The sequence below is a fragment of the Anomaloglossus baeobatrachus genome, chromosome 3 (genome assembly GCF_048569485.1).
Source record: "Anomaloglossus baeobatrachus isolate aAnoBae1 chromosome 3, aAnoBae1.hap1, whole genome shotgun sequence".
In the NCBI taxonomy this organism is placed as follows: Eukaryota; Metazoa; Chordata; class Amphibia; order Anura; family Aromobatidae; genus Anomaloglossus; species Anomaloglossus baeobatrachus.
The window spans coordinates 294,459,179-294,483,169 of NC_134355.1; the positions used below are offsets into that span (position 1 = coordinate 294,459,179).

At 41.7% G+C, this 23,991-nt stretch overlaps 1 protein-coding gene across 1 annotated transcript in view; it reads right to left on the reverse strand.

Moving 5' to 3' along the window:
* Nucleotides 1-23,991, reverse strand: part of TRMT11 (tRNA methyltransferase 11) — a 155,280-nt gene that overhangs the window by 67,601 nt on the left and 63,688 nt on the right. The window contains exon 8 of the mRNA XM_075339935.1: nt 2,825-2,905. Coding sequence (XP_075196050.1) covers nt 2,825-2,905 — 81 coding nt within the window. The remainder of the gene's footprint in view (nt 1-2,824; nt 2,906-23,991) is intronic.

The window sequence follows — 23,991 nt, forward strand, 5'->3', positions numbered from 1 at the left end:
GGGAGTATATGAGCAGGGTGGGGAGTATATGAGCAGGGTGGGGAGTATATGAGCAGGCTGGGGAGTATATGAGCAGGCTGGGGAGTATATGAGCAGGCGGGAGGAGTATATGAGCAGGCTGGGGGAGTATATGAGCAGGCTGGTGAGTATATGAGCAGGCTGGTGAGTATATGAGCAGGACATTACCCCCATAACAGTGTCAGCAGCAGATCCTTGCCCCATAACAGTGTGTCATGACCACATTTGTTGCCTAAAATTTTAATTTTCCTATTTTCCTCCTCTAAAATCAGGGTGCATCTTATGGTCCGGTGCGTCTTATAGTCCGAAAAATACGGTAATATCAACAAACTTTAATTATTAGCAACTTAAAGGGGTTGCCTGAAACTAAAATTTATTTTAAAAACTAAATCTCTATCCATTTAATGTCATAATCTAATCTTTTTTCTAAAATACTTGAATTAAAAAAGTACATATTGCTGCTTTATTTTTTTTTATGGCTTCCTGTGTGATAAAGCTTTGTTTCAGAACCCCAAGAGTCGTCACTTGTGGAGATGGCTCTGGTCTCTGCTGAATCATTCTCGCCTTACAACACGCTCCGATAGTGTGCTGTCTTACAGCCTCATTGCTTCACATCAGAGCCGTCGAGAGAGCGCACTGTCCTGTGCACTGAGAAGAATAGTGCACAGTGACAACCTTCTACTGAGCATCCAACGGAATTGACATCTGACACATGACCCAAAGAGCAAGGACGAGCCTTGCCCCTCAAATGGAGGTCACTGATGACGTTTCATTTCAGGGTGGGAGCAGAGGCTGCCACCGTGAACCCCGATGACAATAATTTGAATTTCTCAGCATGCACTAGGGGTTTCTTAAACAAAGCGTCACAGAATAAGTAGTAACTAAAAATAAAGCAATTAGCTAGAGTAAATAGGGAACAATAAGGATTTTTCAATTTGAGTATATTGGAGACTAAAATAAATTATGACATAAAATAAAGATTTAGGATTATATTTTTTGTTTCAGACCACCCCTTTCACTTAATTTACCTAGTGTGATTTTTTTTTCGTAGGTTACTTAACAAGGAATATGTCATATTTTTGCCATATAATCAATCACAGATCAGCCTAACGTTGAGAAAGACCTTGATCCTAGCGATATGTAATTTACTGGGTTGTTTGCTGCAGTTTTTATAAAATCACTGTTTGATCAGAAGGAGATTATCACTAGATGAATAGTAAACTTGTGCCATGTAATCCAACCTCACCTACACCACTTACTGGCATCTTTCTGCCTATGCACAGTGCACACAGAAAGCTGCCAATCAGTGGTGTAGGCAGGGTTATAAAGGTCGTGGCATTCAGAGAACAGGTAGATGGGTTGCAGACAAAACAGTGGTTTCATCAAAACTACAACATGCAGACCAGTAAGTATTACAGTACATAGCTGGAATCAGGGTCTCTGCCCCTACACCTTGCAGCTCTCAGATGGGGCAGTAAAATCTGGTGACAAATTCCCTTTAACACTATATGACAAAGCTTTATATACCCATATTGTGTAATCCTTTGTAAATAAGGAAAACTGCAAGCATTATGGCTTCAATGAGAAAAATAGACCTAAAAGATCAGTCTAAAGGGGGCTTTACACGCTGCGACATCGCTAATGCGGAGTCGTTGGGGTCACGGAATTTGTGACGCACATCCGGCCGTGTTAGCGATGTTGCTGCGTGTGACACCGATGAGCGATTTTGCATCGTTGCAAAAACGTGCAAAAATCGCTCATCGGTGACATGGGGGTCCATTCTCGATTATCGTTACTGCAGCAGTAACGATGTAGTTCGTCGTTCCTGCGGCAGCACACATCGCTATGTGTGACGCCGCAGGAACGAGGAACCTCTCCTTACCTGCCTCCCGGCCGCTATGAGGAAGGAAGAAGGTGGGCGGGATGTTCCGGCCACTCATCTCCGCCCCTCCGCTTCTATTGGACGGCCGCTCAGTGACGTCGCTGTGACGCCGCACGGACCGCCCCCTTAGAAAGGAGGCGGTTCGCCGGTCACAGCGACGTCGCCGGGCAGTTAAGTATGTGTGACGGGTCTGCGCGATGTTGTGCGGCACGGGCAGCGATTTGCCCGTGTCGCACAACAGATGGGGGCGGGTACCCACGCTAGCGATATCGGGACCGATATCGCAGCGTGTAAAGTAGCCTTAAGTCAATTTGTTGATGGTTTCCAGACTGGAAGACAAATTTTATGACATAATTAAGGCAAAGATGAAGATACAGCACAAAGATAGTGAAGGATGGCGCTTAATTTTAGGGAAAACACATCATCAGAGGCAATGTGCTCAACAGCTACAGCTTATGCCTCCTGTGGAACAACCTGTTTTCCAGGACCAGTTGTACCAAATTAGCTATGTTCTGTTAATACAAGTTTAGCATGAAACATTCACCCAGCTCTTCAAAGCCTTAATGTAATAAATGTTTCCAGCAAACAGCACTGTGGTTCTGGCAATAATTATTGTGTATGGTTCACGACAAACACTCGGGACTGAAGATTGCACAGTATAGAAGTTGTTCCATGCAAACAGTAAGTGATTATTTAACTGTTAGCCTCCTAAGGAAGCATAAACCCAATCGTTTCTTTTAGCTTCATATTTGGAAGCTATTAAGACAGAGGAGCACAGATTCCTTACAAAGGGTTAGACGTGGCAATTTACTGAAGTAACCAGAGTTTATTGCATTCTTCAGAATTTCAGCACAGTGTGACATACAGCTATACCAGCCCAATGACATCAGCCATGGAAATGGTAAAAATAGGACGCTTACTCACCCCGTCCATGGACTGTGTTGTAATCAATCTCCGTGCCACACACATAAGCCCCAAAGTGTGCACATGGTACCAAAAGTCCCCCTGTAGAAGGAATCAGGCCACAGTCATATCATATATACACTGGTGGAAGGCCTAAGCCTTTCTACAATATGGATTGTGAACACAGACATGTCTAATTTGTCAATAGTGTTTGTGAAAAGAAAGGGTACAACCAAATAGGTGTAATTAAGCATCGAGAACACATTATTCAACTACCTGGACAACCCCTTTTTCATTAAATTAGACCCCCTTATTAAATAAAAACATCCTACATTCTCCTCCTGTATCAGCGCTGTTCCAGCAATGTTGGCGCCGTGTGTTGTGGGACATTGTCATGTCGTGTAAGCCCTGAAGACAATTAGTGTCCGCCATTAGGCTGCTGTGATCTCACTACTTCCGCTTGTCCTAGGTTAGGACAAAGAAGTACAGCAGCCCAACAGCGGCCACTGATTAGCTGCAGGGCTCTTATGACATTGTTAGGTCACTTGGTGAGGACACTGTGGCAACCTCGTGGTATGGGAGTTGAGTATGTATTATGTTTAGTTTACATGTCAAACTAATTTATTTAGAAGACATCAATTACAAAGTTGGTTAAGTTTACACTTTTAAAGGGGTTGTCTACTACTTGGCCAGCCCATTTAAAATGGGTAAAGTCGCAAAGTGCTTGTAAAAATAAGCAATTTTGTAATTTCCTTCTCAGTCTCAAGAATGGAGGAATTTTTAATTGTATACTTTATAGATCAATGACCAGGTTACCAGCCTCCTCTACATTGTGGCTGGTTTTCTAGGAAAGGAGCGCAGACCGTTTAGGCCAGCAATGCAAACAGGCCGCTAATCTGAACTGTTATTGATCAGGAGCGAACTGCCCCCTGACAACCAGGAAGCTGTGAGGCAGAGGTGCTATGTGTTCGTGAACAAAGACTATCTTTTACATGCAACCTTCGGGAGGAACTTGGGACTCTCAAGTACAAACTTAGTGCTGCAATGCTTGTAAGGCCGGGGTCACACGGGGCACTAGTGCGATGCTCGCATGACACTCGGATTAATCTCCATCTCTCCTCCGTTGCCGGCTATTGCGATTCTCGCTTTGCATGCGCTGTGTACCGCGAGTACAGTGCGATTTTTCTCTTGCCCCATAGTTTTGAATGGGTGCGAGAGAAAAGAGTCTCAGCTTACAATCGCAGCATGCTACAAATGTTTTCTCGGTCCGATTAGGGCTGAGAAAATAATCGCTCATGTACGCTGACACAGGCTAGAATTGGTCCGAGTGGAATGCGATGTTTTATCGCACTCCACTAGCACCGATTTTCTCGCCATGTGGCTTAGGCCTAATATTTCAAGTTGAGGGGGAAAAAAAACCCTTTTGTTTCCTCTGTTTTTGAAAGTTGAGAAATCACCTGACACAATTTGGGGATCCATAATAGAATGGGTGGATGGACCCAATGTGATTTAGAAATTGAAGAGTTTTGCTCATAAAACAATATCCAAGTCTATGTGAATTCCCACAGAGAGCACACCGCAATTTTAAGAGAGAAAAACTATAAAAATACAATATGTATGTGAAGCCTATGAAACTTAGTATTGCAACCTGAGATGCGGGAGGAAATATAGTATTTCTGCCAACAAGCTTTCATTTTTTTTAGCTGCCAGCACAATACAAATGTGATAGATTACTTTTGATGCATACACTACCAACCAGAATCTTTTAATGTAACACATCCATAACAACCAGACTGAATACTCAAGTCATAGGCTTAATGGAGTTGTCCTACTAAATACATATCCACAAGTTAAGTGATAATTTCTGGAGGGTTTACTGCAGGGTCTCCCAGTGATCGAAAGCCCCGTGTGAATAGAGCAGTAGAATGCATGCGTGACCATGTCTTCCATGGACTTTAACAGGACAGACAAAAATATTACCATATTTTCTGGCGTATAAGACGATTTTGTAACCCCTGAAAATCTTCTCAAAAGTCTGGGGTCATCTTATACACGGAATGTCGTCTTATACAGCGGTGCAAAGTGCCGTCATGGTTTTACTGCAGTGTAATGCTTTGTGGTGCCATAAAGCATTCAACTGCAGTAAAGCCATGACGACATCCTGCAGCGGCTGCTCCGTGCACTGGACGCTATCACAGAGGGGTCTGTGTGCCTGCAGACTGCAAGAAACAGCTGGAGGCACCATAGGCATGGAGGAGAGGTGAGTATGTTTGTGTGTAAACAACAGTGTAATAGGGGATAAGATAGGAACTACAGTAGCAGGAGGAAATTACTAAACAATACTGCAAAAGACATTACTAAACAATGGGGACATTACAGCAGGGGACATTACTATACAATGGAGACATTACTGCAGGGGACATTACTAAACAATAGGGACAATACTGTAGGGGACATTACTAAACAATGGGGACATTACAGCAGGGAACATTACTATACAATGGAGACATTACTGCAGGGGACATTACTATACAATGGAGACATTACTGCAGGGGACATTACTAAACAATAGGGACAATACTGTAGGGGACATCACTAAACAATGGGGACATTGCTATACAATGGAGACATTACCGCAGGGGACATTACTAAACAATAGGGATAATACTGCAGGGGACATTACAGCAGGGGACATTACTGTAGGGGACATTACTGCAGGGGACATTACTGCAGGGGACATTACTAAACAATGGGGACATTACTAAACAATGGGGACATTTAACTGGAAAAGTTAGGGGTCATCTAATACACCCAGTCGTCTTATACGCCGGAAAATACAGTAGTTCAGTTAAGTCTGCTCAGTTCGGAAGCAGGACTTAATGAAAATGGCACTACCATATGCTCCAGCATAAAAAGCAGAAGTGTATTTATGGTCCATATGCCTGACTGTTAGCAAATATCAGTTGTGTTATAATAGTCTGTGCAGAAAAATCAACTGTCCTGAAAGGGAATCTGTCAGCAAGTTTTTGCTATGGAAGCTGAGGCATGGTTAAAGGGTTATTCCCATCTAAAAGATCCTATCCCAATATGTAGTAGGTGTAATAATTATAGTAATAATATTAGCAAATTCCTCCACGTAGAAATGTACAGCTTTCATTTTACCAAAGCGGTTTAACAAATAAAAGCTAAGCTATGATTGGTTGCTGTAGGCAGTTTTGATACGATGCCTTTATTACTATTAGAACATATTCCATCCTTAAATTTCACGGAGTAGAAGAAATGAGAAGCCCACCCAGATACACTGTATGTGATTAATACATAACAGCGGTGCTGGCTGATACATTTCGAAGGACTGGTTATAGACGGCAATAAAAGCATATAATGAGCTGATGAGAACAGCACTTGAAAGATGGACAGGCGAATTCTAAACTTCCCAAGCTTACTCTTCCTCTCATCCACACAGACGTACAAGTCTTAATGTGAGGTGGCCGAAAATTAGGTAACCAAAATTACAATCAACATGGCTGATATTTTCTTGATTAGATTAGTGAGAATGTTCACCCTTAAAACAATCTAGATCTATTAATATAAAAAACAAAACACTGGTGTTATTATAGAGAGGGCAGTAATGGTCATATACATTTTGGGCTTCTCGGACTGCATTTTGTATGTAACTGCAAAGTGTAATCTTATCCAAGGCTGCCTTCTTGTGGAAGTCTCGGAAAATGCGGCTACATTTAATTTTCCAAGCATCATACTAGAGTTCTCATAGTAAATATGAATAACAAAATGTTGAGCAATTCCTACATTTTGAGAACATCAATGGAGCCAAATCCTACTATCTTCATGTAATCGCACACAGACTCAATGATGTTGAGATCAGGACTCTGACCCACGGGAGCTTGTTCCTGCGGATTTTGCCGCGGAAAACCTGCGGATTTATCTGGATTTTCCAGATAAATCCGCAGGTTTCAGCAAGTACAGACACTCCCCATGTTATCCTATGGGACATGGGGAGTGTCTGTGTCCATGCTGCGGTATGTGCGGCTGCGGAATATGCTGCGGATGTCCCGCAGCCGCACATAACTGCATGTCAATTATTCCTGCGGATTTACCTACGGAAATCCCGGCACTCCACTATGGAGAGATAGAGGCCGGGACTTCCGCAGGTAATCCGCAGGAATGTCCGCAGGTTTATCGCAGCTATTTCGCTAGAATCTGACAGCTAAAAATAGCTGCGGGTTCTGGGGATCAGCTGCGGGAAACCTGCGGACATTCCTGTGGATATATCTGCAGGTGCAAGCTCCCGTGGGCACATAGCCTAAGACTCCATGTTCTTCTTTATACTGAAGATAGTTCTTAATGATCTAGGATTTACACACTATGACATCGCAAGTGACGCCGGATGTCGTAGTGTGCAAAGCCCGCCTAAGTCCATCTAGTTCGACCCGTAGCCTAACATGTTGATCCAGAGGAAGGCAAAAAAAACCCCCAATGTGTCAAACAAGCTCCAATAGGGAAAAAAATTCCTTCCTGACTCCACATATGGCAATCAGACTAGTTCCCTGGATCAACATCCTGTCATAAAATCTAATATACATAACTGGTAATATTACATTTTTCAAGAAAGGCATAGATAACCATTTGCCTGTTTTTCTCAGCACTGAACACATTATTAATTCTAAGCAAATCCCCAACTGCAGTTGCTTAAATGCAGCCCCAAATTTGCAGAAAACCTCCACCATGCTTCACCATTGCCTGCAGACACTTATTATTGCTTCATTTTGGCCATCATTTGCAACCTTTTGGCAAACAAAGTTCCTTCTGTTTCAGCTACGGTAAGTATTGCACATTTTGACTCATCGGTCCAGAACACTTGCTGTCATTTTCTTGCACCACCACTTCCTAGGTTTTCATACTTAGTTGGCTCACTTGATGGACCATGTAAAAAGGTATGTTTTTTTAGCCACAACCCTTCCATGAAGATCATTTCTGGCCAGACGTCTGTAAACAGTAGATGGGAGTTGCTGAGTTCCATTGGTTGCTACCAATTCTCAGTTGAGGGCATTGCTGGACATCTCCCAATTTCAAAAGGTAAGTAGGTGTATACAGTGGAACCTTACATAACAAGAACAATCCTTTCTGGGAGTGTGCTTGTTAACCAAGTTACTCGTTAGGCAAAGCAAGATTTCCCATAGGAAATCATTGCAATGCAAATGATTCGTTCCACAACGTGTTAAATTTCCCCTATTCTGTCATTCCACACACGTACAAACACACACAAACCCACACAAACTCTCACAAACACACAAGCACGCACGCACACGCACATATTATATGCTCACCTTACCTTCCGTTCCATCGCCGGTCTCCTGGGACTTGCTGTTCTCTGGTACGGGGCCGGGCTGTGTATCGTGTTACCATAACGACGAGGGAGGAACTTTCTCTGCTAAAGCGGTGACGTCAAAGACAGAGCCGCTTGCCTCTGATTGGCCAGCGCGCTGCCTTTCAGTAGCGGCGACAGGAAGTTCCTCCCTCGTTGCTATGGATGCCGAAACACAGCGTGGACTGGAGCGCAGCGGCGAACTACAGGACCCAGGAGGCCGGCGATGAAACGAAAGGTACACATATTATGTTATATTATATACTCACCTTACCTTCCGTTCCATCGCCGGCCTCCTGGGTCTTGTAGTTCGCCGCGAGGACGTCGCGATGTACCCGGGAACTACAAGAACCATGAGGCCGGCGGTGAAACGGAAGGTAATGTGAGCATAATACTGTATGTGTGTGCGTGCGTGTGTGTTTGTGCATACATGTGTGTGTTTATGTGGACTGCAAGTGCGGGTCAGAGTGCGGAGGATGTATGGAATTGGAAGTGTGTGCGGTGAGGATTTTGCTCGTACAGCAAAGCTTTCTCGTAAAGCGGGGTACAAATTTACAGAAAGCTTTGCTTGTTAAGCGAAATTCTCGTTAAGTGGGTTACTCATTAAGCGAGGTTCCACTGTATATATAAAAGAAAAAAAATTCACCAGAAAAGCCATCAGCCAACAAGGGTCCTTTACAGTGAATTCAGTAGGCACATATCTTTCATTTCCTGCACTACGTTCCAGCCCAACCACTGAACCTCAATCCCCATTTCTTGGTGACCTCAATGCAGTGATATACAGGCAGATACTTATTGATCATGCAGTACCATCAGGGAAATGTCTGATTGGCACCACATTTATTCCGCAGCAGGATAATGACTCCAAACATGCAGCCAACATCATTAAGAACCATCTTCAGTGTAAAGAAGAATATGGAGTCATGGAAGTGATTATATGGCCCCACAGAACCCTGATCTCAACAACATGGAGTCTGTCTGGAATTATAGTAAGAGACAGGAAGACTTCTACAAGCCTCCTACACAGAGAATCTGGGCAGTTCTCCATTCTCCAAATTTTTTTTTTTTAAAAAAAAAAAAACCTCCCTACTCAGGCTCTTAAAAAACTGTGTGCAAGTGTATCAAGAAGAATTGATGCGTTCTTGAAGGCAAAAGGGTGGTCACATCAAATATTGATTTGATTTACATTTCTTCGTTGTTACATTTCTCTTTCATATCATAGTATCATATCATATCATAGTTTTTAAGGTTGAAGGGAGACTAAGTCCATCTAGTTCAACCCGTAGCCTAACATGTTGATCCAGAGAAAGGCAAAAAAAAAAAACCAAAAAACCCCAATGTGACAAACAAGTTCCAATGGGGAAAAAATTTCCTTCCTGACTCCACATACGGCAATCAGACTAGTTCCCTGGATCAACACCCTGTCATAAAATCTAATATACATAACTGGTAATATTAAAATTTTTCAAGAAAGGCGTCCAGGCTCTGCTTAAATGTTAGTAGTGAATCACTCATTACAACATCATGCGGCAGAGAGTTCCATAGTCTCACTGCTCGTACAGTAAAGAATCCTCGTCTGTGATTATGATTAAACCTTCTTTCCTCAAGACGTAGCGGATGCCCCCGTGTTCCAGTCGCAGGCCTGTCAAAAGCTCCTTAATAGGCTGCACTGGCTATTACCCTTGTTACACCATCATAAATTAAGATAATTAAAGGTCTGGAGCTGATTCCGGGTGTGGCATTTCCATTTGGAAGCCGTTGCTGTGAACTTACAATGCAGCTCATAGACAAGGACATATGCAAGCTCACAACCCAAGTCTATGGTCCTCATACTTGGAACTTCCTACGCTAAATTCAAAAAAGGCTCACAGACATTATCACCTCACAAACAAATTTCACAGTAATGTACTTTGGACATAGTTTGGTCCAGAAATATTTGGACAGTGCACAAGCATTGACATTTTAGTTGTTAACCAAAATATATTCAATATAAAAGTTATATAATCAATATGGGTCTAACTGGAGTATGTGTTTAGGAATACAGCTCTTTATCACACTGACGAGCAAAACCGTAACAATGTTTTGGACTTTTGACTTTTCAGGCTCCATATCTCTCCATCCACTACAGCTTTGACTGTGAGACTATCTTCCTGTTATAGAGAATAATCTTGGCTATCTCATACATAAATTAGAATTGCAATTATTTATGTAATTAGAGCATCATGGCGCTTTATACTGGTAATGTTAAATCCATCTATGCACTTTATACTCTCCTAGTTGTGACTATATTACTTAAATTAAATCCTAATTGCTCAACTTATTATTAGAAGGTTTATCTATTTATGCAATCTATATATTATATTTATTATATATATTCTGCACGTATATACTAATATCAATGCAATGTATTTGTTGCATTGATGTTAATATATACCATGTTGTAATTTTAATTGGGTATATGGTGCCACCTACTGGCTATTTGAGATATCACTTCTATTGTACACTATTAATAGTAATTGATTATTTTATGGTAATTCTCTGTACTTTATGTATGCTTTGATGTAATGGAATTGGTGTTTAACCGATTATATATGTACCTTATTGAGCACTAATACTTAGAATAGTAATATTATTTTGCGCCAGACACTAGTGCTGATTTTTTGGTTAAAAATAGAATAGCCAAATTAGACTTTGCCAAAACACATCTAAAAAGGAACCAGCCCAGTTCTGGAAAAGCTTTCTTTGGACAGATGAGACTAAAATCAACCTGTACCAGGCTGATGGGAAGAAGAAAGTATGGAGAAGGCTTGAAATGGCTCATAATCCAAAGCACACCATATCTTCTGTAAAACATGGTGGAGACAGTGTGATGGCTGGGCATGCATCGCTGCCAATGAATGGAACTGGGTGGGTCACTAGTGTTTATTGATGATGTGACTGAAGACAGAAGCAGCCGGATGTAGTCTGAAATGTACAGGGCTATACTTTCTACTCAGGTTCAAACAAATGCAGCAAAGATTGATTAGACGTCGCTTTACAGTACAGATGGACAATGAAAAAAAAAAAATATACTGAGAAGTCAACACAGGAGTTTCGTAAGGCGAAGAAGAGGGATATTCTGCAATGGCCAAGTCAATCACCAGATCTCAGTCCCATTGAGCATTTCACATACTTAAGACAAAACTTAAAGCAGAAAGACCCACGAACAAGCAACAACTGAAGTCAGCTGCAGTAAAGGCCTGGCAAAGCATCACAAAGGAGGGAACCCAGTGTTTGGTGATGTCCACGGCTTCCAGGCTTCAGGCAGACATTGCCTGTAAAGGATTCTCTATAAAGAGTTAAAAATTAACTTTATTTATGATAAATTAAATTTGTCAAATTACTTTTGAGCCCCTGAAATGAGGCAGTCTTGTAGAAAAATGGTGGAAATTCCTAAATGTTTCACAGGATATTTTTGTTCAACACTTAATTAAACCTGAAAGTCTACACTTCAATTGCATTTCAGTTGTTTCATTTTAACCCCTTAACAACCGCCGATACATCGTTTACCGTCGGTCATTCAGGGCCCTTACGTCTAAGTAGCGCTTTTTAACGGCACTGAGGAATAAGTAAATAGCGCCACCTCAAGTGTGAAAATCCTGCAGATGACAGCTGACAGCTGACACCAGTGGCTTTGGTTAAAATAAATCCTATTGCAGGATAGGGGTTGCGATTATAATCAATGATCAAAGTATATAAAAAAAAAAAAAAAATCACATCCCACAATGGGACTAAGTGAAAAAATAAAAGTACCATAAAAAAAAAAGAAAAATTTAAAAGACAAAAAAAGTACACAAATGTCAAACACTTCGCACTAGAAAATGCAGCTTTACTGTTCAAATAAAAATAGACAAACGTATAAATAATTGGTATCGATGTATAAAAATATCAAGTTACTTATTCCGTTATTAATTCTGATGAATACCGTAAAAAAATAAACTGCCGTTTTTTTATTAGATCGCTTTTTATTCACTTTATTTGTGTGTCAAACAAAAAGTGATACAAAAAAAAGGTACTTTTACACACTAGTTTTAGAGTGTAAAAGTAAAGTAGCAAAGCATAAAAAGCGATACATGTCTGGTGATGCTGTAACCATACAAGACCTGAAGAATAAATCGGGCTCATCACTTTTAACTCACAGTGAACCGTGAAAAGAAAAAAAAAAAAATATTATATATATATATATATATCTATATATATATATATATATATATATATATATATATATATCTATATCTACACACATATATATATATATATATATATATATATATATATATATATATATATATATATATATATATATATATATATATATATATATATATATATATATATATATATATATATATATATATATATATATATATATACACACACACACACACACACACACACACACACAGATACGCATGTATATACAGTACAGACCAAAAGTTTAGACACACCTTCTCATTCAAAGAGTTTTCTTTATTTTCATGACTAAAAATTGTAGATTCACATTTAAGGCATCAAAACTATGAATTAAAACACGTGGAATGAAATAATTAAAGTGTGAAGCAACTGAAAATATGTCTTATATTCTAGGTTCTTCAAAGTAGCCACCTTTTGCTTTGATTACTACTTTGCACACTCTTGGCATTCTCTTCTTGAGCTTCAAGATGTAGTCACCGGAAATGGTTTTCCAACAGTCTTGAAGGAGTTCCCAGAGATGCTTAGCACTTGTTCACCCTTTAGCCTTCACTCTGCGGTTCAGCTCACACCACACCATCTCGATTGGGTTCAGGTCTGGTGACTGGGGAGGCCAGGTCATCTGGCGTATCATCCCATCACTCTCCTTCTTAGTCAAATAGCCCTTACACAGCCTAGAGGTGTGTTTGGTGTCATTGTCCTGTTGAAAAATAAAATGATGGTCCAGCTAAACGCAAACCGGATGGAATAGCATGCCGCTGCAAGATGCTGTGGTAGCCATGCTGGTTCAGTATGCCTTCAATTTTGAATAAATCCCCAACAGTGTCACCAGCAAAGCACCCCCACACCATCACACCTCCTCCTCCATGCTTCACGGTGGGAACCAGGCATGTAGAGTCCATCCATTCACCTTTTCTACAAAGACACGGTCGTTAGATCCAAAGATCTCAAATTTGACCAAAGCACAGATTTCCACCGGTATAATGTCCATTCTTTGTGTTCTTTAGCCCAAACAAGTCTCTTCTGCTTGTTGCTTGTCCTTAGCAGTGGTTTCCTAGCAGCTATTTTACCATGAAGGCCTGCTACACAAAGTCTCCTCTTAATAATTATTCTAGAGATGAGAAGGTGTGTCCAAACTTTTGGTCTGTACTGTAATATATATATATACACATACACACATATATATATATATATATGTGTGTGCGTATGTGTATGTATGTATGTATGTATGTATGTATGTATGTATGTATGTATGTATGTATGTATGTATGTATATATATATATATATATATATATATATATATATATATATATATATATATATATATATATATATATATATATATATATATACACATACACACACACACACACACACACACACACATATATACATACACACACACGCATTATATATATATATATATTATATATATGTATAAAATAAAAAAAAAACAATAAGTGAATTGCTGGTTTTTATTAGTCATTTGAAAAGTATGAAAAAAAACTGGTCAAAAAAATGTTAAGACTCTCAAAATGGTACCAAAAATAATCTCCAATTCATCACAGAAAAATTAAGCCCTTCTACAGCACAGTTTGCAAAAAAATAAAAAAAAGTTACAACTCTCAGAAAATTGCGATGGAAGAAAAAAATTATAAAAAAAAAAGCATTTTTACTGTGTTGGAAGCGGAACATAAAAAAAAAAAAAAAAACTATATAAATCTGTTGTAAATCCATGCTATCACTACTGTACTGCTGTCTATTTCTTCATTCAACCTCTCAAAATTCGGCACAGCTGATATTTATCCTGTGCTCTTCGCTGAGCAATACGTCAGGGTTTCCGTGTAAATATCAAACACCGCGATTCAGACAAACCCCCCAGTGGAACCACTCACTATAATAAAGGCAGATTGAGACACTTTGGACTCCATCTGGTCTCTGTTCTGGCCCCGCAATGTCCCATCATCTTAGGCTACATGCGCACGCTGCTTCTTTTTCGTGTTCACAAACTGCAGCCACAACTGCAGCCAAAACTGCACCTTGTCAGAGAGAGCCTGGAAATGTCACAAAAAATGTAGGTGCTTTTTTGGTGCATTTTTGCTGCTTTTTTGGTGCATTTTTGGCTGCAGTTTTGTCAACAATTGTTTCATGTATTTTTCAGTTCAAACAAGCCCATAAAGCTTGTTGAATTGAAAAAAAAAAAATTAGAAATAAATAAATAATTAAAAAAAAACTAGCGTGCGGTCCCCCCCAATTTTAATGCCAGCCAGATAAAGCCATACGGCTGAAGGCTGGTATTCTCAGGATGGGGAGCCCCACGTTATGGGGAGCCCCCCAGCCTAACAATATCAGTCAGCAGCCGCCCAGAATGGCCGCATCCATTAGATGCGACAGTTCTGGGACTGTACCCGGCTCTTCCCGATTTGCCCTGGTGCGTTGGCAAATCGGGGTAATAAGGAGTTATTGGCAGCCCATAGCTGCCAATAAGTCCTAGATTAATCATGTCAGGCGTCTATGAGACACCCTCCATGATTAATCTGTAAATTACAGTAAATAAACACACACACCCGAAAAATCCTTTAATAGAAATAAAAAACACAAACACATTCCCTCATTACCAATTTATTAACCCTGACAAAGCCCTCCATGTCCGACGTAATCCAGCATGCTCCAGCGTCGCATCCAGGTCTGCTGCATGCAGGTGACAGGAGCAGCAGAAGACACCGCCGCTCCGGTCACCTCCATGCAGCTAATGAAGACAGCCACGCGATCAGCTGAGCTGTCACCGAGGTTACCCGCGGCCACCGCTGAATCCAGCGGTGGCCACGAGTAACCTCAGTGACAGCTCAGCTGATCGCACTACTGCGTGGAGCTGACAGGAGCGTGGAGCTGACAGGAGCGTGGAGCTGGCAGGAATGTGGAGCTGGCAGGATGGGACTTTCAGCGGCGGCGGTGGCAGCGAGAGGGGTCCATCATATCCCCTGTGCGTGCATGCTGGGGACAACGGTACTTCGGGGAACACGTGGAGGACGGGACTATCAGCGGCGGCAGCAGCAAGAGGGAAAAATCAATGTTTTCAGCTGCCAATGTCCATCCCTCTCGCTGCCGCTGCTGATAGTCCCGTCCTCCACATCATCTCCCCTGGGGACAGCGGTACTTCGGGGAACACGTGGAGGACACGACGGGACCACTTGCCTGACAAATCACCTGCGTTTTTGGTACCAAAAACGCAGGTAAAAGGCAGGTAAAATGCACCACTTTTGATAGCATGCATTTTTCCTGCGTTTTTGATGCCCTCATTGATTTCAATGCGTGACAAATGTTGACAAAAACGTAGGAAGAATGAACATGCTGCATTTTTTTTTGTCACAAACTTTTGACAAAAAAAACGCTGACAAATAAACTGCAATGTGCGCATGACAAATCTGACTTCTCAGACTTTGCTGGGAAGTCAGATGTCAGAAAGTTCTGCTGACAAAACTGCAGCCAAAAAAGCAGCAAAAAAGCAGCGTGCGCATGTAGCCTCTGGCATCTTTTTAGCGTGCAAGTGTGGACAACCACAGCACTGAGCATGCCTAAAAAAATGGACACAAGCAAAACACATAAACTGAGTCCAAAGTGTCTTTCTTTCTCTGAGTGAGGGGTTACACTGGGGGGGTTGTCTTAATCACATTTTTGGAGAATATACATGGAAACCCCGATGTAAGTGCTCAGAACACAGGTATGTGATCTCAACCTTATACTGAAAGCAAATCAAAAAATGCTCTGTACCCAAATATGTTACTAATAAAACCCCTAACTTATCCCGCACAAACCCCAACCTCACTCAGGTACATCATTTATCAGTGGAAATATTGTGGACTCCCACATTACTGGTAGAACAAAGACTCTGAAAAAGCGATATGGCTCCCACCCCAAGATAAAATCTAGTGACATCTGCACTCCCGCATCTAAATCACCCCCCTCTTTCTGAGCCCCCTGTGCCTAAACCCCAGTAAGCAGCCACGTGTGTGACATTATTGTATTGGGGAGAGACACTTAACATTTTACAGAGTGCATCTCCAGATGCACAAGCTGAGTATAATATCTGGAGGTCCTACAATATATGGAGAACAATGTATGGGCTCTAAACTGGCATATTTGTAATTCTCCAGAAAAAGAGCGTGGCATGGATGTTAAAAAATAGTCACTGCAGCCATAGATAACTTATTTGAGAGGTGCAATTTCTACAATGGGGTCCCTTTTGTGTTTATTTTGCTGTTTTGGCACCTTATGGCTTTGCAAACATCGACTGAAAACTATTTAAGCAAAATCTGTACTCTTAAAACCAAACAGCACTTCTTCCAGCTCAGCCCTGCCATGTGGACAAACAGTATTTCCTGATGACATATAGGGCACCAACGCGTTCGAGAAAAATTGCGCAATAAACCGTGGGGTTCATTTTAACCTTTTAACACTTGTGCAAGTGACAAATTTTCAGCTAATAAATTACATTTTTACCACTAACAGGTTATATTTCCACATCCCATTGCTATAAAATGCTCTGAGGGCCCTGTGGGTTCAAAATGTTCACTACACCCCTAGTGAATTCTTTACTTAGTGATGATTCCAATATGGGGTCACTTGTGGGGTTTCTGCTGATCTGGCACCTCAGGGGCTTGGCTAAAGGAGGCCACAGTCCATTCAAACAAACAATCTGCATTCTAAATACTAAGTCACACTCCTTCCCATCTGATCCCCACCGTGTCCTCAAAACAGTAGTGTTCATCCACATATGGGGTACTGCCATGATTGGTAAAAATTGCATAACAAGTTATCCTCACCATTTTCTCCTGTTACTCTCTGAGTGAATGAAAATGTTGAGGCTAAAATAAAATTTTAGCAGAAAAACTCTACATTTTTTGTTTCACGGCCCAATCTAATAAAATTATAAGAAATTTGTGGGTTAAAAGTGCTCACCACACAAATAGATGAATTCATTATAAAGGTTTAGTTTGACAAATGGGGTCACATGTGGGCGTGTCTACTTTTTGGCACCTCAGGGGCTCTGCAAAAGCAACAAGTTATTCAAATTTGCTTTCCAAAAATCAAATAGCGCTGTTTGCTTTCCAAGCCTTACCATGTGCCCAAACATTAGTTTTTGCCCATTTGTGGGATATCACTGTGTTAGGGAGAAATTGTGTAACAAATTATGAGCTCTGTTTTCTCTGATTATCCATTGTCAAAATTACACATTTGGGCTAAAATTACATTTTAGCGGAAAAAAACGTAACCATCATTTTCACATCCACATTTTAAAACGTTCTGTGAAGAACTTGTGGGTTCAAAATGCTCCACACACCCTACATAAATGCCTTGAGGGGTCTGGTTTACAAAATGGGGGTCACTTGTGGGGTGGGTTTATATTTAGGTACCTTAGGAGCTCTGCAAATGCGGCATGGTGCCCGCAATCTATTCCAGCCAAATTTCTGTTCCAAAATTCAAATATTGCTCCTTCTGTTGAGAGCCCTCACTTTTGTCAAGTCAGAACTTTTTGACTACATGTAGAGTATCAAAGCGCTCATAAGAAAGTGGATAAATTGTGCAAGCCACTTTTTGGTGTTACCCCTTGAAAAAGTGAGAAATTTGGTGCTAAAGCAACATTTTTGTGAAAAGAAAAAAAAATGAAAACATTTTTTCAATAAGACGAGCTAATATCAGAATCTGTAAAATACCTTTGGGTTCAAAATGCTCACAATACTCCTAGATAAAATCCTTGAAAACTATAGTTTCCAAAATTGGATCACTTGTCGGGGAAGGGGATTTCTTCACTTTATGGGCACTGCAAATGCGACATTATGCACGCAATCTCTTTTGTGTTCCAAAATTCAAATGGCGCTCCTTCCATTCCAAGCCCTCTCGTTTGTCCAATCATGTGGGGTATCCGCGTGCTCAGAAGAAACTGGGTACCAGATTTTTAGGTCCATTTTATCATGCTATTTCTTGTAAAACTGAACTGGGGTTAAAGCAAGATTTTTAGTTAAAATGTAAAAAAAAAAAAAAAAAAAATTTCTCTTCATTTCATTTTTTAATTTTCATTAGCATACAATAAAAGATCTTTAGAAATACTTTTTCTAAAGATCTCTTTATCTATACTAGTGTATACAGGGACGGTTAGGCTATGCGCGCACTGGAAAATGGAATTTTCTCAAGAAAATTCCGCAACCATTGAAAGATTACCGCACCCGCGGTAAAAAAACGCGGCAAACCGCACCCGAAAACCGCATGCTGTTTGCCGCGGTTTTACCGCGTGTGGGATGGTACATGTGCTTTATTGCATTCAATGCAATAAAGCACATTGAGAAAAAAAAAAATCAAAAAAAAAATAATTTCCTTCTGTGATAGATAGTAGATAGATAAATAAAGACAGATAGAAGAATAGATAGAGGGATAGATAGATAGAGGACAGATCGCTGCATTTCTCACGGTCGGTAGTGAGTTCACATTACCGGCCGTGGGAAATGTCCTGTGGTTACCTCTGCTGTCTCGCTGCGAGCCTGCATTCAGCGCTGTGACAGTGTCAGTCGCGGCTGGATGAAAGCAGCTCAGGACCTGTGGATTACGCTGGAGCCGTGGATTACGTCGCAGCTTTGTTTGGGAGGGGTTAAAAACGGGTGAACCAGGGGCTTATTTGTGTTTTATTTAAAATAAAGGATTTTTCGGTGTGTGTGTTTATTCACTTTACTTACGGGTTGATCATGTCAGCTGTCACATAGACGCTGCCATGATCAAGCCTGGAGTTAATGGCGGCGACCCATTGGACCCGATTGGATGAGAGCTCCATCTGCGCACGTGCCGCTCCGGACCCCATCATTTGAACCGGGACCACGGACAGACTGGGACACTCACTGCACCGTCCTGCTCCACCACCGACCCGCCGCCGTCACTGATCCGCCGCTGCCACTGACCCGCTGCTGTCACCACTGACCCACTGCCGCCACCAGCACAGCCTTTGCCTCCTGTGACCACGCTCCACCACCACTGCTGCCCCCCTTTGGTAAGGCAACACCGGAGTATAAGACGGACCCCATTTTTATTTTTTTTACCTTTTTTATCTCTAAATTTGGGGTGCGTCTTATAATCCGGTGCGTCTTATAAAATAAAAATACGGTATTACCTCATAAAGTGACACTGGTCATAAATGAAAAAATTGGCCTGGTCTGGGAGGTGAAGGGTTTAATTAAATCTGAGAGTCTACACTTCAATTGTATCTCAATTGTCTCATTTTAAACCAAAAATAGCATCATGCAAAGGCCAAATCACAAATATTAGCAAGCTGTCCCTATATTTCTGGTCCTTACTGTATATATTTGGGAATTCCGCAATATATACCATAGGGATGTTGTGAACAACGTTTGACCCATAAAAAAGTGGCATAAAGTGAGAATCATTATTAGGCTTTGTGCACACGTTGCGGCTTTTTTTGCTTTTTGCCTTGCAGATTTTAATCAATACTGCAAGGAAAAAGCATCAAGCATCCCAACAAAGTCTATGAGAATCCTGACTTGCTGTGCAGAAGCTGCTTCTTTTTCTTCCAGATTTTGTTGCTGATAAAAAAGCAGCATGTCAATTGTTTCTGCGTTTCTATAATCCCCTGCAGTGCTTCATCACTACAGGGGATTATACCACAGCACTCTGCCTCACACACCATGCAAACAGCATGGTGTGTGAGGCTCTCCGGAGTTCAGTAACCCGGGGTCGTCATGATCACGACCCAGGGTTACCATGGCAGTGATCGAGTCCCTGTGATCGCATTACAGGGACCCGATCGCCAGGGAGAGGCAAGAGATCTTTCTACTTGCCTTCTGAATGTTGCGATCGCAGGGGGTTAAACTACTGGGAGCGGCACGGCCAGTGAGAGAGGTCCCAGGTGTAATATCAGCTGGAGACCCAGCGCCGATCACGGGGGTACAGCACCTGAACCCCACAACCACCACAACTAAAAAAAAAAAAAAGTACAAAAAAAAGCAAGAAAAAAAGTGCAAATGCAATAAAAAAGTGCATTTTTTAGCTACTTTTTTCCTGCCAAAACATACTTTTCTGCAAATAAAAAAGCAGACAAAAAAAAGCAATGTGTGCACATAGCCTTATGTATGGTATAGTATGTTTATTTGTTGACCAGACAGACTAGACACTTTATCCTTAAGGCCCCGTCACACACAACGAGATCGCTAACAAGATCGCTGCTGAGTCACAGCTTCGGTGACGCAGTAGCGATCCCGTTAGCGATCTCGTTATGTGTGACACCTACCAGAGATCAGGCCCCTGCTGCGAGATCGCTAGTTGTTGCCGAATGGTCCGGACCATTTTCTTCAAAGGCGATGTCCTGCTGGGCAGGACACATCGCTGTGTTTGACACCTACAAAATACCTCCTAACACGGTCCCAACGCCCGCCTAGATCGTTATACAGGTCGCTGATCGTTACTGCTCGTTGGTAAGGTCTGACTATGTGACATCTCACCAGCGACCTCCCAGCTACTTACCAGCGATCCTTATCAGGCCATATCGTTGTCGGGATCGCTGGTAAGTCGTGTGTGATTGGGCCTTAGAGCCTGCTGAAAGCACAAATTATCTAGTGTCATGGTTTCCTTCCGACACAACCTCAACAACAAATTACGGGGAGAGAGGGATTATGCAGGTAGATTTCAACATGCCTAATTCTTTACATCTTCCAGTACAGCAGACAATCTCTCACCATACTCTGAATGCTTGACCAAGTCAAGTGTGTGTTTATATAAGGGGCGGGAGGAGAGTTTGGTGACATCTACTGACGGACAAGTATCTAATGTGTAAGTCCCTAAAGCTGAGGCATGAGATAGCTATGGAAAAGTTACCATAAGGCCTTGTGCGCACTGGGAAATGGAATTTTCTTGAGAAAATTCCGCATGCTCTCAAAGATTACCGCACCCGCGGTAAAAAACCGCGGGAAACCGCACCCGAAAACCGCATGCGGTTTGCTGCGGTTTTACCGCGGTATTATTCGCGGTATTGCCGCGGTTTTGCCGCGTGCGGGTTGGGATGTGCTTTATTGCATTCACTGCAATAAAGCACATTGAAGAAAAAAAAAAAAGTCATTTAATTCTGAGATAGTAGATAGACAGAAGAATAGATAGAGGGATAGATAGACAGACAGAGGGATAGATAGATAGATGACAGATCGCTGCATTTCCCACGGTCGGCAGTGAGTTCACATTACCGGCCGTGGGAAATGACTGGTAATTACCTCTGCTGTCTGCTGCTTTCATTCAGCGCTGTGTCTGTGACAGTCGCGGCTGGATGTAAGCAGCGCAGGACCTGTGGATTACGCCGGAGTGGTGGATTACGCCGGAGCTTTGGTGCGGGAGGGGTTAATAAAATGGTGAACGAGGCTTGTTTGTTTTATTTAAAATAAAGGATTTTTCGGTGTCTGTGTTTTATTCACTTTACTTACGGGTTGATCATGTCAGCTGTCACATAGACGCTGCCATGATCAAGCCTGGAGTTAATGGCGGTGGTCCTCCACCATCATTAACCCCTTGTATTACCTTGCTGCCACTGCTACACGGCGGCAAAAAGAGCCGAGGACACGCCGGTGCTGCCGTATAATGCATGCGACAGTGCCGGGGCAGCTGCGGCTGATATTCTCGGCTGCGGGAGGGGGAGTGAGGCAGGGGACATTATCCCTGCCCCTCTCCCTCCCCAGCCTGAGAATACCGGCCCGCCGCTGTGTGCTTACCTCGGCTGGAAGGTAAATATGCAGCGGAGCCCACGTTCTTTGTTTTCTATATTTCCGTTTTCTTTCTATGTGTGTTCTATGTGTCTGTGTCTATGTGTTCTATGTGTCTGTGATGTCTGTGTGTGTGATCTGTGTGTTTACTCTGCACGGCTTCCTCTTCCTGTAATGACATCACTTCCCTGCAAAACCGCAGACAGGCGATGTACATTACCGGAGGTAAACCGCGAAATACCGCAGGGAATAACGCAGGAAAACGCAGTGAACCGCACAGAATTTGCTGCCTGCGTTATTCCCTGCGGGATTTCATGATTAACATTGGAGTCAATGGAGTGAAATCCCGCAGCGATGTGCGGAAAAGAAGTGACATGCACTTGTTTTTGCTGCGGGATTCCCGCAGCAAAACATGCAGCTGTCAAATTCCGCCCAGTGCGCACAGGATTATTTTTCTCCATAGGATTTGCTGGTGATTCACTGCAGAGATGTTATGAACATTTTCTGCAGCGAAACATGCAGCAAATCCACGGAAAATCCGCGGCAAAATCCGGTAAGTGCGCACATAGCCTAAGGAAGGAAATCACTAGAGCCACTAAGACAGAAGCTCTGGTATGTTCTGGGTGGAAAAACACATGTTTGATATCATGTGAAAGGACAGGGTAATTGTATGATGGAGGTGATCTATGCACAGACCTTATTAAAGGCATATTTTATTCAAAGCTACATGTCTGAGAACCATTTACATTCTTCCTTTGATAGATGACAATCCCCAACTGCTTAAATGTGCAAGAAAAATGTTCTATTCCTGTGTTCACCTATTACACAAAGCTATTTTTAAGGATGAAGCCAGTATTCATAGTTGTTCTTGAAAGAAATAGTCATTTGTTTAGTCTCAATACTGCTGAAGCGACAACTTCGCATTTATCTCTTAACCCCTTAAGGACGAAGCCAGTTTTGCACTTAATGCCCAGGCCATTTTTTGCAATTTTGACCAGTGTCCCTTTATAAGGCTATAACTCTGGAACGCTTCAATAGATCCTGGTGATTCTGAGATTGTTTTTTCGTGACATATTGGGCTTCATGTTAGAGGTAAATTTAGGATGATATTTTTTTATTTTATTTGTGAAAAAATCTGAAATTTGACAAAAAAATAAAACATTTTGCAATTTTCAAACTTTTAATTTTTATGCCCATAAACCAGCGAGTTATGTCACACAAAATAGTTAATAAATAACATTTCCCACTAGTCTACTTTAGATCAGCGCAATTTTTGAAACAACATTTTTTGGGGTTAGGAAGTTAGAAGGGTTCAAAGTTCATCAGCGATTTCCCATTTTTTCAACAAAATTTACAAAACCATTTTTTTAGGGACCACATCACATTTGATGTGACTTTGAGAGGCCTGGGTGACAGAAAATACCCAAAAGTGACACCATTCTAAAACCTGCACCCCTCAAGGTACTCAAAACCACATCCAAGAAGTTTATTAACCCTTCAGGTACTTCACAGGAACTAAAGTAATGTGGAATGAAAAAAAATAAAAATTAACATTTTACCTAAAAATGTTGCTTTAGCACTAATTTTCTTACTTTTTCAAGAGGTAACACCAAAAATTGGACCTCACACTTTGTTACCCACTTTCTTATGAGCGCGCCGATACCCCACATGTGGTCAGAAACCTCTGTTTGGGTAAATGGGAGGGCTTGGAATGAAAGGAGCAATATTTGAATTTTGGAAAGCAAAGTTGGCTGAAACAGATTGCGGGCACCATGTTGCATTTACAGATCCCCTAAGGTACCTAAACAGCAGGAACCCCCCTCAAGTG